This window comes from Dromaius novaehollandiae, chromosome 25 (assembly GCF_036370855.1).
Source record: "Dromaius novaehollandiae isolate bDroNov1 chromosome 25, bDroNov1.hap1, whole genome shotgun sequence".
Taxonomy (NCBI): Eukaryota; Metazoa; Chordata; class Aves; order Casuariiformes; family Dromaiidae; genus Dromaius; species Dromaius novaehollandiae.
Genome location: NC_088122.1, coordinates 3063145 through 3080746, shown reverse-complemented (window position 1 = coordinate 3080746; position 17602 = coordinate 3063145). Strand labels below are relative to the sequence as shown.

The following is a 17602-nucleotide window of genomic DNA, read 5'->3' as shown; positions in this document are numbered from 1 at the left end:
CAGGAGACAAGAGATGTCTTGGATGGAATTAGGGGTAATTTTTGAAAAGAACAGTGCATGAGCGCCTCATCTGCAAAAAAACCGTAATTTCTCTGAGCAAGATATTCTATCCATTTGGATGTGGGCAGACAGGCAGGGAAACAAGCCCCACACTGGAGACAAATCTGTTGGGTTTATTTTTACACTTTTTCTTTGGGATGGAGGAAGAAAGCCTGAAAAGTTTGCATATGACTTACAAAAGTCCTACCTCACCCTCAGTATTGTCCTCCACCCTTCATGCACACATTCACTTTTTTTTTTTTCTTGTTTCATTTTACTGCAGCAGTACCAGGAAAGTTCAAGTCTCTTTATCCCTGTTTGTGCTAAAAGTCTCCAAATTGGACCAGAGAACTGGAATGTGAACTGCTTGTCATTAAAGGTGGTTTGAAACTTTAATGAAGAGGTTCTTCCTTTCCAGCAATAACCAGTACTTTGACTTAATGAGAAGCTAGTAACAAAGAAGCTGTGGGAAGAACTCTTAATATTTTAAAACAATTTCTGGCAGCAATCTCTTTGCCTTCTGTGATTTGGCTTCCTTGCTACCTGTGATGCCAACCGCTATCACCTCCTTGCTCAGTAAGGATATCTCTTTGGGAAAAGTGATGCAGACAAAGCCCAGAGTCTTGACATTAAAAAAAAACAAAAAACAAGCTCCCAACCCCCTTAAAAAACTACCGTAAACTGTAAAGGAAAATCCTACAGATCCCAGTTCTCAGAGGGGCCTTGGGAGGTGGCAGCAGATGCCGCTCCCCATCTTTGAGCCCTCTTGGTGGGTGGCTGCGTTGAGGCACCGTTCAGGCTTTGCTCTTGCATCGCAAATCAGCCACAAAACAGGACTCAGCGTGGGCGGAAAAAGCCCGCTTCGGGGACACGTATTCGCAAGGGGCCTCGGACCGAACACCACCCACCGAACAGGAAAGCGCAATTACCATCTTCGTCTGTTCGGACGATAACCGGCGAGCTCTCCGGGCCCGGCCCCACCTCCGTATGAGCCACGACAGTGATGCGATACTCTGTCCACTTCTCCAGAGACTCCAGGAGGATCTGACTGGTGGTTGGGGGGATATCATTCACCTCCTTAAGCTCCGTGTCCTCCGAGTCCAGCGCTCGATAGTAGACGCTGTAGCCAGCCAGGACGCCATTTTGGCTTTCGGCCGGAGGCGGCCGCCAACTTACCAGAATGGCGGTGGATCTGGTGCTGACGCATTTTACGTCTTGAGGGGGGGCGGACGGTTCTACGAGGGGGGAAAATTCAGGAGGGGAGAGGAAAGAAGGGGGAGAAAACAAAAGATGGGAAAGATAAAAGGAAAAAAAAAACAAAAAAAAGAAAATGATAACAAAAAAATCTAAAATAAAACGTACAAAAATTTGGTTCAGGAAGATAAAATTAAAAAAGAAGAGAGCTTTCTGTTGTTGGTCTTTTTTTTAAAAAAAAAAGAAAAGGAAAAGAAAAAAGCCAACAGAAGTGAAACAGGGCATCGAAACCCCAATGTTATAAAGCAGAGGGCTGAAACGGCAAGCGGGCTAGCCAGGAGGGTCCTGCTGCTCCTGCTGAGGGTCTCCAGCCCAAAACTGTGCCCTGTGACAGACCCTTCCTCTTAGCTCCTGGTTGTACAGCGGCCTGGCAAACCCTGGACTCGCTTCCAAACCGCGGTCTGTGTAATCGTGTACTTGTTTGGAGGGAGAAAAGTGAGAAAAGCAAATCTTCTGCCAGGAAGCCTAAATTGGTCATTTAAGAGTCTGTACCTCCAATACAAGCTCTTAGTTGTCCACAAGCTGCCAGGAGGCTAAAAACCACAGCGGTGACGCCTAGACTATTGCCAAGCAATGAGCACCCAATGCTGTGTGGCAGAAAGCATCTAGACAGGAGGGGTTTGGAGAAAAGATCTGCAAAGGGGTGAGGGAGGGGGGTTTGCACGGTACTCAGGAACCAGCGGGACATCCAGAAGTGGCAGCAAGTCTAACTGCCATGGCACTCGCTGCCTAAACGACTGAAGGGTCCTCCTGAAAACCCCGGGACACCTTGGAAAGTCTGGCCCTACGCAGCCGCGCATCCTGACTGCTGCAGGAGACGACCACCGAAAGGCTGATTTCCAGAGGGGAAGGGGTGAACCACAGCTCCCTGGTGCCAGGCTGCTCACTTAGGTGTTTGCCGAGCTGCGCTGGGCGGTTTTGCTGGAGGTTTTGCTGACGTCTGCTCAGTGGGAAGCAGCACGCTGCCACCGGCTCTGCCAGCTCCGTGCCGGGGCACGCTGAGGCCGTGCGAGACACCGCGAGAACCGCCGGAGATACAGGCTTGTTCCCAGGAGATGTCACGGGTCTGGGACCTTGGTGAAGTCCAGACATAACAGCCTGCCGTTTCCGTGACCTGCCACAGGCTAGGAACATTGCCCACTTTGGGCGATCTTAGGCCAGACTTCTTTCAATTATTTATTACAATCGGTCCAGCTTAGCAGAGAGCGTGATAAATTTTCAAGGCAAACCTGCAAATCCAATCTCACCTAATACAAACGGCAACAGACAGTTTTTAACTCTGCAGGTACTGCCAGAAACCGAGGTGCCCTTGAAAGCCCTCAGAGCAAGGGAGCAAATAAATGCTGGTCGCTCTCATTCCTCTGCTGTTTTTTAATCAACCAAGAGCTCTTTACTGAGGAATGACTTTTTCAAATCTTTCAATCCCAACCCTGACTCACAAACAGAAGTTTAGGTTCAACTCGTCTTGAGGACCCCACTAAATCCAGTCACACTTTTCCCAGTTCACACTGGAAAAGCCACATACATGTTCTGCACATGCCTCCATTACATGGAAGGAAGGGGGTTTTGCAGCAAGGGTGGAGAAAGTCCTTACACTGCACCGTGCACTTTGCCCATTAGGTCATTTTGGGTTTTCTCCTCCTACTTTTGAAGCTTCGTTACTAAGCCGTGGCTTTATTTCAAATGGCAAAATGAAAACCTTATGCTAAGAAATCCCACAGCCTGAGTGGTGACACTCCCTGACCATGGCTAGCCACGCAAAATAATACAAAATATGTCAAGCAAAGAAAACCAAAAGCAACAAACTTAAAAATAAAAGATAAATCAAGCCAATAATTCAAAACAAAAATACCAAAAAGAAAATCATAATAATAAAATAATACTGATATAAAAAGTGACTCCTTCCAGAACATTCCCAGTCTGTTTACCTACCTTCCATGCTTCAACTGCTAACTTATAAGACTTTCTTACGAGAGAACAAGAGAAACTGAGCTACAAGGCCAGACCAAGCTCCTGGTGGGTTTCTGCACATGATTGGCTTTTTAGATGCAGCCTGCCCTGCTGCTAGGGCCCCAGACTGAGTTACTCTTCCCCTTCCCCCAGAATCCTAGCTATTGCAGTAACGGGAATTTTCAGCTCCAATCTCTTCTGCTAAGCTACCTGCACAAGGACCAGAGAGCGGGGCGGCAGACAGCCACGGCAGACAGCCGCTCATGGATTTCCTTCCCCCCACAGCTCTCTCCGTCTGCTGTGATGGATGCAGCACCACCACCTTCAAAATGGGCAGGTGCACCGCTCCTCCCCGCATCCCAGAAGCGGCTAAAGTCCCTTCCAGTGTACGGAGAAGAAAGACTCAGCCCTCCTCCAGTGCCTGCCATGAGGCCATGCGCTTCCCTCTCTCTCCCCGTCAGCGAGTAGTAAAAGCTACCTTTCCTGCTTAGCAATCCAGCCACAGCCACCACGGCGGAGAAACCCACTGCAGAGAGGGTCTGACCCGACCTACCCTTTCCATCCTGAACCTCATTATGAAAGCCCCAGTAAGCAGAGCCGCAGCTCCAGCTGGCACTTGGGTTCACTGTTTGCACTGGCAGCTGCTGCGCGTGGTTACGCTCGCTTGCTCACTCACCCTCTACGCTCCAGCACAGGGACCTACCGGGAGGCCCTGGAGCGAGGCCTCCTTTGGGAAACGTTTGCACTTTCTCTGGTCAAAAAGGAGGGGTGGGTGGGTGGTGAGGGAGAAGGGGGAAGAGCCCAAAGGCCCAGATCCCACCCAGACCCCCTCCCCGTCACTCTCGACTACAGCACCTGGATGAAAACAGCCACCAAGTGCTGGCTGACCACAGTGGAGACGCGTCTGGGGAGTTCATGGCACTGTGAGTTTCCTTCACAATCCAGCCCAACCTGCACGGACCTGGACACGTGCATGCATGCGTGGGGGGAGAATCGGCAGGGCGGGGGCTGTCTGCAGGAGGGAAAGTACTGCAGCCGCAGCCAGAGGCTGAGGTCACCTCCACAGCAGACCCCGTAGCTGGAAAGGGAGCCAGAGCACCGGCAAGAACCCACCAGCAGGCAGCTGATCGTCTTTGTCTGCTGGTCTCCATTTTCACCAAGCAGACAGCTCTTTGGGAACCTCTCCCCACCCTCCCACGGGCTCCGGGACACATCTGTGTTTGTGTGGATCCACGCACGTGCGTGTGAGCCTGCAGCAACAGGGTGGACTGTATTTGTGAATCCGCTTGAGACCAGCCAGTACTCACCTGAACTGCATCTTTTACATGCTTTAAAGTTGACTGTCCAAGCCACAAGAATGACCCTTACTGACCTTGTGCAATACAAAGTTTTTAACCCTTTAGGTACCATAGACTTTGTACAAGTTTCTTTCACCTCATGTACTGTGAGGAAGGGGGAAGGGAAGGAGAGCAGAGCTAACGGGTGGGGAAAACATCCTTTCTTAGGAAGGAACGGAGGGTAAGAAACCCCTGCTGTTCCTCCGCACCTGCACATGGAGCCTCACAGCACCCACCCCTGTCTGTTGCCCTCTGAAATTTCTGAGTAGGAGAGATGCTAAGGAGCCCTGGGAAGGTCATGGCTAGTTGGAAAGGGCAAAACAGCTTCCTCCAACCATGAGAGTCTGTTCTTTTCACAATCTACGTCTCTGGTACTTGAAGAGTTAAAACCCAGCTACTTCAAGAAGAAAAAGATACTTTACCTTTAGTTTAATGGATTTTACTTTGGTTATGATGCTCGGGAGGAGCTCCCTGAGAGGGAGGCGGAGGGTGGTGTGCAGAAGGGTGTTGAGTGCGGGGAGGGTGCAGGCAGGCGGGCACATGCTTGCCCGCGGAGCTAGGAGGGGAAGAGCACCGAACGGCGCGGCAGGCGGCAGGAGGAGGAGGGAGGCTTTGCGGCTGCAGAGACAAGAGGCCATCGTGGCGTGAAACCACCCAGCGAGAGACAGACAGACAGAGAGCAGGGAGCTGGTTTCATCGGGCTGCGTGAGCATGCAGGCAGGCAAGCAGGCAGCAACAGAGAGAAAAGAAACAAGAGCCATGGAGCAGGCCAAGGAGGAGCCGAACAGAAAAGGAGCTGCGGAGGGAAGACACAAAAGCCTGTCCCGAGCCAGAAGGTCTGTGAGCCGAAGGATGTCGCCTGGACCAGGGAGAATTGACTCGTTCCTCCAACAGCCAGCCAGGAAAAAATGTTTCACCATGTTACAGGACACTGACAGCTCCCAGCTGACGTTCTTAAGAGCGTTAAATTAATGAAACTATCCCTATGGAAGCTGTGCTAGAGAAACAAAGCAGGCCTCGTCTGGCAGGCGCCAGGTTAGAGAGAGCCCCAACGCCTTCCCCTTTCCCCGCTCCCCTGCTCTCCACCCGTTAGGGGTAGTATCCAGTGTCACTAAGCCCTACCGCCATCAGCACCCGCACCCCACTTCCAGCCTGTTTTTGTCAAACCAGAAAGCACAACGCCCAAAGCCTCTTTTGCTCCCCGCCCCGTGACTCTCGGGAGGGAACCCCCTTGCAAAACAGAAGCAGAGTGTGGGGAAGTTTGACACCACTTATTTTCCAGGTCCTTTCAATGCATTTTCCGCCACCCTCACCGTGGTGGTCCCTCTGACAGTCCCATACTGGATCAGAACCAGCAGACTTGCAGCAAAGGAAAGGAAAGGATTTTCTTTCAATATATATAGATATTTAAAAAAAAAAGAAAAGAAAAAAAAGGGGGGGAAACCATTTGAAGGAAAGAAGAAAACATAATATCTCTGAATGGACTGGAGGCCTGAGAAAGCACCCCGTAAGGATGCATAGAGAGAGACTCCCCTTTCTTCCCACTCCTGGGGGGGAGAGAAGGAGAGGGAGAGAGAGGGAGAAGAGAGGGAGACAGCACAAAGTGACAATTAAATGGCAAGACGGGGCCGGTGCCCGGCTGCGCGCCCGCTGCTCCCCCTCGTTAAGGGCTCTGAGAGACGGGAGCAGGCGCTCGCACTCCTCGCACTGGTGCCCAGAGCCATTTCTGAGTTAGTTCTGCTCCCGGCTACTCCAAACTGCGGCGGAGTGATTTAGTAGAGATGAGAGGAGACAGAAAACACAAAGAACAGCTGCCACAGCCACTCATGCAGTGAAAAAACACCTCATTTAAAAGCAAAGATCTGTGAAAAGCCCAGGTTGAGATATTGCCGTCCAGGGTTATCGTCCCCAGGGCAACAGCGAAGGGAGACAATCCATTAAACTAAAACCAGCACATTTTGGTTGCGTACGCTCCATCCTGGTGTCATTAACGTCCCCCACCCCAGCCTCCACATGACTCCTCTCTCCAGCTCTGCCCAAGCCCAAACGGGCCCAGCCCCAGTGCTCGCCGGGACAGCCGGCCTCCCTCCCACGGGCTACCAAGTCTCTCACGAAAAACTGCATGAGGACTGCTTTCCCCAAGGCTGGCGGAAACGTTGGGACTTCTCATTCATCACCTTCCCTTCTCCTCTTCCTCCCCACATCCCCCGCCACCTCCCTGCTCCATCACCGGTGCCCCCTTTCCGGACACCTCCTGCTCGGTTTCTGCTCGTTAACAGCCAAGTCGCTGTGCTGACGGTGGGGACGCCGTCCTCCCTGAGCATGCTCAGCACCAAGCGCCGGGGCCGGGCCTCGGCCCGTCGCGACGAGCTTGTCCCTGCCTGCGCCCACCCCATCGAGCGGATGATGCTAACTTGCCTCTGCTCCCACGGCTCCCCTGGCCCGCGGCATGCCCCGCCCCGCGTTCCGGCTATCTGCGTCAGCAAGGGAAGGAGGCGGCAGGGCCCCGGGACGCCCCGGGACGCCCTCCTCCCCGCGGAGTAACCCTAGACGCGGGAAGCTCTGCAGCAGCGCGAGCCCCACAGCTCCGTACCCCTGTGCCCACCATCTGCGGCTCCCTGACTGTCTTCCCCTCAGAGAAGGGTGGGAAAAGGAGAGACACCTACTAGACTGCAAGGTGCGCTCTCGGACCTCCGGGGTGAAGGCCCCCAGGCCCAGAGCCGAGCGGGCGGCCAGCCGGAAGACATACTCAGTGTTGGGCTTCAGGCCTTCCACCGTGAACGAGGTTGTCGGCTCGAAGTTCTTCGACACCTGAGATGGGTGAGGGGGAAGAAAAAAATAAAAACAAACAAAAAGGAGCAGAGGCGAGCCCTGCCCGTAGAGACCGGCCCTGCTCCCCGCTCTCAGCCGCCTCAGGAAACGGAGGGCCAGGACACTTCTCCAGGCCCCAACCCTTTGCGCTGCTCCTCTCTGGACTCACCTCCCTGCCATGGTCTCCTTCCTTATAGAGGAGCTCATACTTCACGATGATCTCCTGGCGAGGAGGGCTCCACGACAACACGATGCTCGTCTCTGTCTTGGCTTCTGCTCGGAAGTTCATCGGCTGCCCAGGAACTGACACGGGGAAGGACCCCACAGGGCAGGAGGGACAGGGCAGGACGGGGCACAGGAGGCAGAGAGGAGAGACAGGAGGAACCACATTTACTCGGCTATTTGAAAGACTCCTACCTCATTTTCTTCAAGGCCTGTGTGTGAAGGCCTTGTGTGTGTGAAGAGCATCTGAGCAGCAGAAAAATGCTGCAAAAGGGCAGGCCCTTCCTTTAAAGCAGTGTAGGGTTAGATCCCACTGCAGGACAAGGGCAGCAAACGGTCCAGAGCTGCCAAAGACGGAGTCCTGCTGGATCATTTGCCTCCTTCTTGGCAGCGCAGGACGCAGCCCTTTCCACTAATCATTCCCCATTCAGCTCCGAGCAGGTAGTTTCTGGGTACTTTAAAAAGAGTTAAGCTTCACCATGCTCTGGGCAGCGAGTGTTTTTAGGTCTATTACAGATGCTGGGAAACTAGAGGCACTAAATTACCTCACTTTGAAGCATCATACAGCAAAAAAGGTTCTCTTTGCATAATTGCTTGCCTACCCACTTAAATAGCAACCCTCCTGAGAAAAGACAGAACAGAAACCACGTGCCAGGTCCTCTGGCTCCAGTCATTGGACCAAACTTCCTCCCAGAAGGTTATTTCTATTCTAACTAAACTGAGCCAATAAAGAAATGTTCTGGTGACCACAGCAGCCACAGCTGGATAATGCTACAAGCCTCCCTCCTGCAGCCCAACGCATCCAAGATTAGCGACACAGGTGCTCACCTCCTTGCTGTGTCTTAACCTGGATGGGGTCGGAAAGAGGACCGTCTCCCACAGAAGTGAAGGCCAGGACCCGGACTGTGTAGGTTTCATCCTCCAGAAGGCTGCCCACCGTGGTCAGGAGGCTGTCGTCCACGTTGTGCTTCTGCCAGTTGCTGACAGGCTGATCAGGCTCCATGGTGTAATACACGCGATAGCCCCGGATCTGCCCATTGGGCTCCACTGGTTCCTCCCACTGGATAATCATGGTGGTGCTGCTCAGCATTCGCCCCTGCACATTACGGGGGGCACTGGCAGGAGCCTGTTCCCCAGTGCGGGTGACCACTGACTCGCTGGGAGGCCCCTGCCCGATGCTGTTGACTGCAGAGACCCAGATCTCATACTCAGAGTTAGGGCTGAGACCCCCAATGCTGTAGCGTGTTGTGGTGATGTCCTCTTTGATCTGATACGGTCCATCCTGGCTTTTAGACTTGTATTCAATGACATAGTAAGACACGGGGTCTGGATTTCCAGAGTCCCAGGTGATGGTGATACTGGTTGCTGTCGTCTCTGTCACCATGGGTGTCCCAGGAGCCTTGGGGAGTGCTGAGAATCAGGAAGAACAGACACTTAAAAAAACCCCCATATGCTGAAATGGTGCCTAATTGGGCTAGTTAGGGCTCTAGGAGCCAGAGGCACAGTACCAATCACAGGGAGGCAGTTCAGTAAAGTGCTGCTGAAATATTATGAACCTAGTTATACACTCTATTATCCTCCTTAAACTGCTCCATCAAAAGAAAAGTGTTCAGCTAAACATCTGGAATCATTAGCACAGGCTTCAGCTGAACATCCGCCGGCTCACATGGCAGTAGGGAAAAGCAGTTTCACAAGAGCTCCTTCAGAGCACGTAATCAGATCTTCTGAAATTGCACTGACTGCCCTGCTCAGGCTCTGCTGACTCTCTCACGTTTAGCGTGCAGGTAACAGTATAGTGCAGACTGCACTCTCCAGAACTGGAAAACTATAAGTACTTGGTAGCGCTTCATCCCACCCCACAAATGTGTTAATGCTCACCTCCCTTGTCCCTCATCCAGAAGACTAACTTTGGGGCTTGCTGGAGACTGCGCGCTAAATGTCGGACACCTTTAAGAGCATGCTTTACATGTTTTCCTCAATACACGCGTTAGTCTAGAGGTGCTGAAGCCTAAAGCTTTAACTTCCCATTTCATTTTCCAACTGGAAAAGATTGCAGATGCTTACACGCAGGACCGCACAGGGAAATAGGAAACAAATAAAAAGACAAAAGGCAGAATGTACCAGCAGGACAAGATTCCACATCTGAGGAGGTAGGACAGTTGGAAGCAGATGCAATGTATCTTAGACAATGGGTCTTTAAATTAATAATATAAGACGAGGAAAAAGGGGAAGGCAAAAAAACCCAGAAAAACAGAGTTCCTTAATCCAGCCCCAGGCATCCTTTTGCCAGCACACGAGCCCACTCCCTGTGCAAATAGCTCAGTTTCATGTCAAGATTCAATAGTCCCTATTCATTTCTATTGTCAGAACTCCCTTACTCAGAGGCACTGGTATAATAGGATCTGTTTTGCTTTCACCCACCCCTTCTCCAGAGTATTTCTCCTCCTCTCCCCCCCCATCCTTTCCCACCCCTTCTCCCCCCAGATCCCTCATGGGCAATGCCACCACTCAGAGCAGACACCAGCTCATACAGAGAGCTCTACACTCACCCAACCACAGGGGCATCCCGCTTGGGTTTTAATACTCCCCTGCTGAGGACAGAATAGGTTGAAGATTGCACCCGTGCTCCTCTTGGGAATTGCTAGCTGGAAGCTGGGGTTACTCCCCCTCTTGCTGAGGCAACAACGGCCGCTTTGCTAAGATGCCGAACTATGCTCTACTGCAGGGGCACACATGCCAGAGATCCTCAGGGCCTTGTCTGAATCTCTAACCTTGGAACAGGATGGCATGCAGGCTTCAAGCCATTCAAGGCTCCTCACAAACTGCCCAGCCAGCCTCAGTCCCAGGACAGAAACAAGCATGCAGGGGTCTGAACCACAGTTTTCTTCATAACAAAAGGTTTAGTCTCTAAAGCAAGGAAAGATCTCAAGCCACCTGCTTCTCGTTCACTGAGAATTTCTTTGTGCATGGGATCCCCAGACACATGCACAGATCCCAGCACATGGCACTCACGGTGCACAGGTTCGTCTTCCTGCTCATGCTCACATACCTATGCACGAACGTACAGGCTTGTAACAACAGGGACTGACTTACATGCAGTCAGGCACCCACATGCCCACACAGCCACGATGTTCCTATTCCCATGCACGCACACTCATGCACGACCACCTTTTTACATGCATAATTGTGCCCCCACACTCTTCAGGTGCATGATCAGACAGTCACAGGCTCACCCCATGCAGACACACAGAGACGCAGGCAGCAGCAGGTATTCACCTGCTCAAACACAGCCATACGATGACACATCCGCTCATGCGCTCGTAAGGGCTGTCAGGCATGACCACGTACCTACAAATGCTCACATGCAGAAACACGACACGTGCCCACGTCTGCTTTGCACACATGCTCAGACGCTCCGCCAGGACCATGCACCCAACACGTGCCTCGCGCATATACACATCCATGCCCCAGCTCACACGCTTGTGCATGCACGCTCCTACAAACATGCACAGCCGGGGAACCCACGCACTCGCTCACGCAGGCGTGCTCACACTCTCTTACATTTCACCGTGATCTGAGCAACGGCTTCTATGACTCCCAGACTGGACATGGCCACACACGTGTAGTTGGCTGAGTCCTTGACATCCGTGAGCTCCAAGACATTACGGCCCACAGGCATGTCATCTTCAGGCGTCAGGTCCTCCGCTCCCTGCATCCACTTGACGTATGGCATGGGCGAACCCACCGCCACGCAGGTGATGTTGACGTTGCCACCAGGCATGATTTCATGGCTGACGGGTAAGATGGAGAAGCGAGGGGCCACACGGCGAACTGTGGATGAGACGCACAGAGGTAACAAAAAAACAAAACAAAACATAAAACAAAACAAAAAAAAAGAAAGAAAAGAAAAAGAAGAAAAGGGAGAAAAAGAAAAAAGAGCAAAAGATAATTTAAATACAGATGGGGTTTGTCATCATTTATTTTCTTCCTTCATTAAAAACAAAACAAAAAATCAAACAAATTAAAAAATCAAAAACCAAAAACCAAAAAAATTAAACTTCAAATAAATTTTTACTTCACAAACAATATATAGAATATAGACATAAAAGCGGTATTTCATAGCAACAGGGTTCCATTGATCAAGATTAGACCCATCACAGCACAGATAAATACACAAAAATTTATTAGCAATTTCTCATCTTTACTGGCAAGAGCTGGCATGGCGAGCGTTGAAAATCTCCTCCACAGCCGCTGGGGCCCCCAGCTCCCACTCCGCACCCCGGGACGCCTGCTCCTCCCCTTTTCCAGTGGAGTCCGAGCCATCCTCCCTTCTCACCTTCTCCCACGGCAAAGCGAAACAACCCGTCCACCACCACATTTTGAAAGGATCCAAAGTGCCTCCTCCGTCTCCGGAGAAGGGCCCTCGGCCACCGGCTGGCTCGGCGCCCAACGGGTGGCCCAGGACGCTGCAGACGTGGGGTAGTGGCAAGGAGAAGGCAGGGGCAGGGGTGGACACTTCTCCAGGTTTCGCCTTGTTGGAAAGGCCTAAGTCTTGTTGAGACCCAGAGAATCCAACAAAGAGAGAAGTATCACCTCGCCAAATGCTGGAGGGACACCACTTGAAAGGTAAAGAGGCAAAATACAAAAAGGGGGGAGAGGGAGTCCCTGGAGCAGGATAAAATTTAGTTAGTGTCTGTGTGTGAGAGAACCGTCCAGGGGGATGTGGTCCCCCTGGAGCGAGAGAGAGTGTGGAAAAGATGAGAAACTCTAATGAAATTTTTGTGGTTTTCGGGTATAGAAACCCTAACGAAGCCTCTTTAAGATCTGACACGGTTCCATCGATAGATGCAGCTCTCAGAGTCACAAACATCATGCAAAATAGGTAAAAAAGAGAGAGAGAAAGATAGAAAGAGAAAGAGAGAGGAAAATGCAGAGAAATATAACTTATGGGCGGCTAGCAAATGCCCACATGGATACTGAAGAGAAAGAGAGCGACAGAGAAAGAAAGGAAGACAAGGAGAAGGAGAACAAGGAGGGGAAGGGAGAAAGAAGAGAGAGAAAGAGAGGGAGGGGAGGGGGAAACCCACTTTAATGCTGCATACTTTTTCTAGCTGATGTGACCCAATGTGGTGGCTCACATTGTCACATCTCAGCCCTGGCGGAATAATAAATAGAATAGAATTAATAAGAAAAACAAGGTAATGAAACTTTAACGTTGAGAAAACAGTGACATGTTCTGTGCATCTCCTTAGCAGAGAGGTGGATGCAGCTTCCAGACCTTACACAATAAGAACATGGACGCAAAGGGGAGGCTGCAGTTTCCTTGGCTCCATTTTCTGAACTAACTGGGCTGGGCAGATGGCCAAGGTGGGTGCTCTTCCTTAGCAGGTTAAAGCAGGAGAACCGGTGAAGGAGAAAAGTCAGTGGACCAGAGAGGCCCAGTTCTCCCAGGGAGGCAGCTGAGGGCAAGGTCCCATCCCGTGAGCAAAGACAAAAGGATACAGACCCCATGAAATTGCAGGCATGGCAGCAGCCTAAGGAGAAAAGCAGCAAGGGAATCCTGCCAGGTTTGGAGACAGCCATGCAGTAAACCCTCAGGTAGGGTGAGCGAGGGGGCAGGAGGGTTAGGAGCGCTGGGGGCCTGAAAAATATCTGTCCCTGCTGTCCTCCTCCCAGGTAACCTCTCTCTGAACAACCTCTTTCAAAGCAGCGACAATCAGACCCATGCAAAGGAAATCAGAGCAGAGCCTGCAATCTCTCTTCCCTGGTCCTAGTGCCTTCGGACGTCCCCCGGATCTGACCTCCTGGGTTTTTCTAGTATTTGCATCCCAGCCCACTCCCCTGGCTGCCACTCAATATCATGGATCCTTTAAGATGGGAAGGGTGCTGCCAGGAGAGGCAAGGGCTTTGCTGAACAAAAGCCAAACATGACCTCCGCCTCCTCCCACAGGCTCACAAAGGGATGTCTTCATCGCAAGGTGTGCTCTTCCCCTTGTGCCATCGGATCCTTTTCTGCATAGTTATCAGTACCCAGGAACCAGTACTGAGACGCAAGGAAGAAGACGACTGCCAGGGTTGAGGCATGAGGAGCTCAGAGACCTTAGAGGGGAATTCCTGCATGCACGGACTTGCCGAGAGAACGGATAGCATGTCCTCACCGCCAACGCAGCTGGGGAAAGGAACAGAGCGTGGAGGGAGGGACTATAACCTCACCCCAACACTAACAGCAGGAGATGACTTTCTACTTGGAGAAAGGTGCAAGGAGAGCACCACGGTATTTGGGCAACCTCGGGCACTAGCCCTGGCTCAAGAGAGCAAGCAACGTGCTCCTTGCACAGGAGAGCGTGTCCCTGTTGCCTGTTCCCTCCTCCTTCTTCCACTGTCTGCTTCGGGGGGTGCCACATTTCAGAAAATGGAGCCACGGGAAGACCACGCCAGTCACAATCTGAGACAAGATGGAGAGAACTTGAAAAGAAACAAGTGGGGGGGCACCATGCAGACAGATCTGGGGTGGGGATGAGTCTGCTGAGGAGGGGCTGGTACGTGACCTTCCGGAGAGGGGAGGCGGGTGGGGACGGGTGAGGAGAAATGGGGAGACATACGCCGGACAAGATCCGGCCAGCAAACAGCATCGACAGCAACAAACAACGGCAGGTGGGATGCAAACACTGAGTTGTCATGGAAACAGAACAAGACAATTAATTCAAACCGAGGCTAATCACAAGGAAATAAAAGCAAACTGAAAAAGAAAGGAAAGGGGAAAATCAAAGAAAAGAAAAGAAAAGGAAGAACAAACCAGAATTTAATAACTGAAAAGCATTGTTCGATGTATGGTGGAGTGCTGAGAATCGGAGTCTGAAGGGAGCAGGCTGCTGCCGTCGGCAGCGTTTCGGGACGGGGAGGAAACCCACTCACAAAACACAAGCTCAGGGCCCCGAGCGGCGAGCCCGCCTCCTCCACCCGCCACCCCCGGGAAGCCGTCCTCCCCTCGCAGCACCCCGGGCTTTTTAGGTCAGCTCCGTAGGGCCTCCGGGCACATCTACTTTTCAGCTCTTTTAATGACATTTGTCACACTTAACAAATGGGAAGCAGCCAGCACATCTGGATGCCAGCCAAAGACAGCGTGCGTTCTGCAAAAAGGGAGAATTTGGATTAGGGTTAGCAGCAGAGTAATGCAAGAACAAAAGAGCAGTCGCACTTCTGTTGTGCATCCTGGTTTAAAAAAAGCTACACACACATGTGTGCACAAATATACAGACATCCACACACCAGTCTAGGATGGGAAAATAACTCCAACATTAAATGCTAGAGACCTTGGAGAGCCCCTAGATACAGCTCTGCTAGGGCACAGGACTGTGACAACAGCATTTACTTGCAGGGCTCCTCTCTGGATACTGGGGGCCATCGTGCTGCTGTTTATTTTAATTGCCATACCACTTCGATTTGACCGTTGACATGAGGTTTCTCAAGCTGAGAACCTCTGGGTCAGCTTTTAGGTCAGGGCCTGGGAGGAGAGCGATGGTGGGAAGCGAGCTTGAAGTGCAGTTAGAGACCGAATCAAGAACAGCTTCAGCTCTGCCTCCAGCTGGGTTTCGCTCACAGCAGCTTAAAGAGCAAAATTTTACATGTAAAAAACGCAGCAATGAGATTCCTTCTATTCTGCTATCCGACACACTCAAAGGACTGGGAAAAGAAGAGGACGGACTGCCGCACTGGAAAGCAAATCTCCCTCCCTTCCCAGAGCCGAGCTGCCTGCGCAGGTCTCAGCCAGGCACACACCATTTCTAGGGAGGACAGATCTTCCCTCTTCCAGCAACTCGGCCTCGTCTTTCCGCTGCATTCCTAACCCAGCAGTCTCACAAGCTGCATACGCTGGTGTTATTTATTTTCCTTGATGCACAGATGAGAAAACAAACTCTTCAGATCGGTGCTACACTCAAGGTCAACGAGCGATCCGCTCACTGGGGAGGGCAGTCTCTATCTTTTGGCAACAGAGATCACAGTTTCCTTCCACATATGCGTTACGCTGTACCGCAAAAGGGACTGTGGGTCGCCCATTTCACAAGGAAGCACCAGGGCAGAAAAAATGGGCCCAACTTCCCCTTACACAAGCCTACGTGCTAGGGAATCCCACTGAACTCAAGACAGAACTGAGCCAAACAGCTCCCTGCAGAAAAACTGGTTTTAAATCAATAACTACTACATGAAACTGCCATCCTTGCAACTGGATTTTGAGAGCTAGGTACTTGCTGACTTCAAGGCAGACTGCAGCATGGCCTATTCTAAGACTAGATTTGCTGTTTCATTTTGCTTTACTATTCCACTCTGCTTTTACAACCTTATGAGAGCTGCAAAGCAGGTTTCCAAAGGCAGACTCTCCCTCTGTGCAGACTTCAGACTGAAAAATCTGAAATAACCATACAATGCAAAGACTGCAACAGTCACCAACACCTCCACGTGCTTCTTTCTCACCTCAGATGCTGAGGGTCTAGTCACACCAAACCACCCAACTCTTACTGGCTACAAGAAGCACCTTCCCTGAGTTTCAGGGGTGTCTGGTTTCCACGATAGCTTTGTCCAAATTTTTCAGACCTGTCGTAGGAAGCCAACCTTGCATGCGTTCATATGTACATGCTCGCATCCCCCCGTGCATGCATACCAGCAGGCACACGCAGACACACATTTTCAAAGGCCAAAAAACTCTCATGAGCTTTTTTCAAACAAGGATACAGCTTGTTCCTGATAGAACCGGATTTTAGAATGGTAGCTGGATATTTGTAATGTGAGTTACTTCAGTGCAGAGAAGCCATTTCTTACGTACAGAAAGATTTCTTAAGTGCAGCTAGTTGCGAGTCTCCACTATATTGGTTTTTGGATAAGCATTCTGCTCAGGCAAATCCGTGCCCCAAATTCTGCTTAACACAACATTCATTAGGAACGGAACAGATCCGTAATATCTCATACCCTTGTAAAGCCAATTGGTTTTGTTGCTGCTCACGGAGGCAGAGATTGACCTGGTTTGTGTTCTGTGAGTGGCATTTTCAGCGATCATTCTTTCCAAGGGGGAGGCGCCAATCAACATCCCTGCGGTTCCCCACCACCACCGCTCAGTCCAAAAGAGAGCTGGGGGCCACAGGCGAGACATGTTTTGGAAAGGGACAGATTTACAGACCTGGTCGGAGAGACACTGGAAGATCCAGGGTTGACTTTTGCAACACTAGAATCCATTCTTAAAATGTGTTCCCAGGATGCTGCTAGTGAGAGAAATCTGAGGACCAACCAGCCGGTTTGCGCTGAGGAAACCCACCGGTCCCACTTTTTAAGCCCCTTCCAGATTAGCTCAGGGAGAAAGATGCTGCAGAAGTGAGGTGGGGAAAGGAGAACGTGCTAGACCAGAACCCGTCACTTCAAACCCCGATTCACATTAAACCAACTAAAAGAGAAATATATTTTATACCATAAAGAAGAAATTAATTGAAAAAGGAAAGAAAAGAAAGTGAAGTGACTGGTTGAAAGCACCAAACAAAACCAAATGGTATTAAACATTTTGACACTCAGCAAGCTGCTGCTCCAAATGAGGTGAGAAGGCGGACATTATTGGCCATTTTGGTGAGACAGGAGTCATTCCGTCTTGCTCCAAAATGAGGAGGGGGTAGGGGAAAGGGTGCCAAAATAATGTGCAGCCTCTACGTTATTAGTGAAGCTTAGATTACACCTGTCCTCCCCTCCCAAAAGGTGGTCGGTCCCTGCCCCTGCGCTGCCCGGGCAGCCGCCTCTGCCTTCTCCCTCTCCCGTTCCAATTGCAAGTTCATTCCGCTGGGGCGAGACGCTGCTCGGGTTTGGATTTCCGACCTCCGTCCCTCCAGAGGACGAGATATTCCCTCCTCGTGCCCATCTCCTTCCTAATTTCCTTCACAGTAAATAAAAATAAATAAGTAAATAGATAGATAAATAAAGAATGAGACCAAGGCTCGGATTTGGTCTGGAGG

The 17602-nt window shown here is 51.1% G+C and overlaps 1 protein-coding gene across 10 annotated transcripts in view; it reads right to left on the bottom strand.

Annotated features, from left to right (window-relative positions):
- PTPRS (protein tyrosine phosphatase receptor type S) overlaps window positions 1-17602 on the bottom strand; it is a 138879-nt gene that overhangs the window by 37207 nt on the left and 84070 nt on the right. For 7 of the 10 annotated variants that reach the window (XM_064497516.1, XM_064497517.1, XM_026105943.2 and 4 more), the window contains exons 7-11: window positions 11175-11444; window positions 8442-9023; window positions 7561-7694; window positions 7247-7391; window positions 969-1274 (exon numbers count right to left, since the gene is read on the bottom strand). In XM_064497516.1, the coding sequence (XP_064353586.1) occupies window positions 969-1274; window positions 7247-7391; window positions 7561-7694; window positions 8442-9023; window positions 11175-11444 (1437 nt within the window). The remainder of the gene's footprint in view (window positions 1-968; window positions 1275-7246; window positions 7392-7560; window positions 7695-8441; window positions 9024-11174; window positions 11445-17602) is intronic. The other 3 variants (XM_026105948.2, XM_026105950.2, XM_026105949.2) reach the window with 1 other exon arrangement.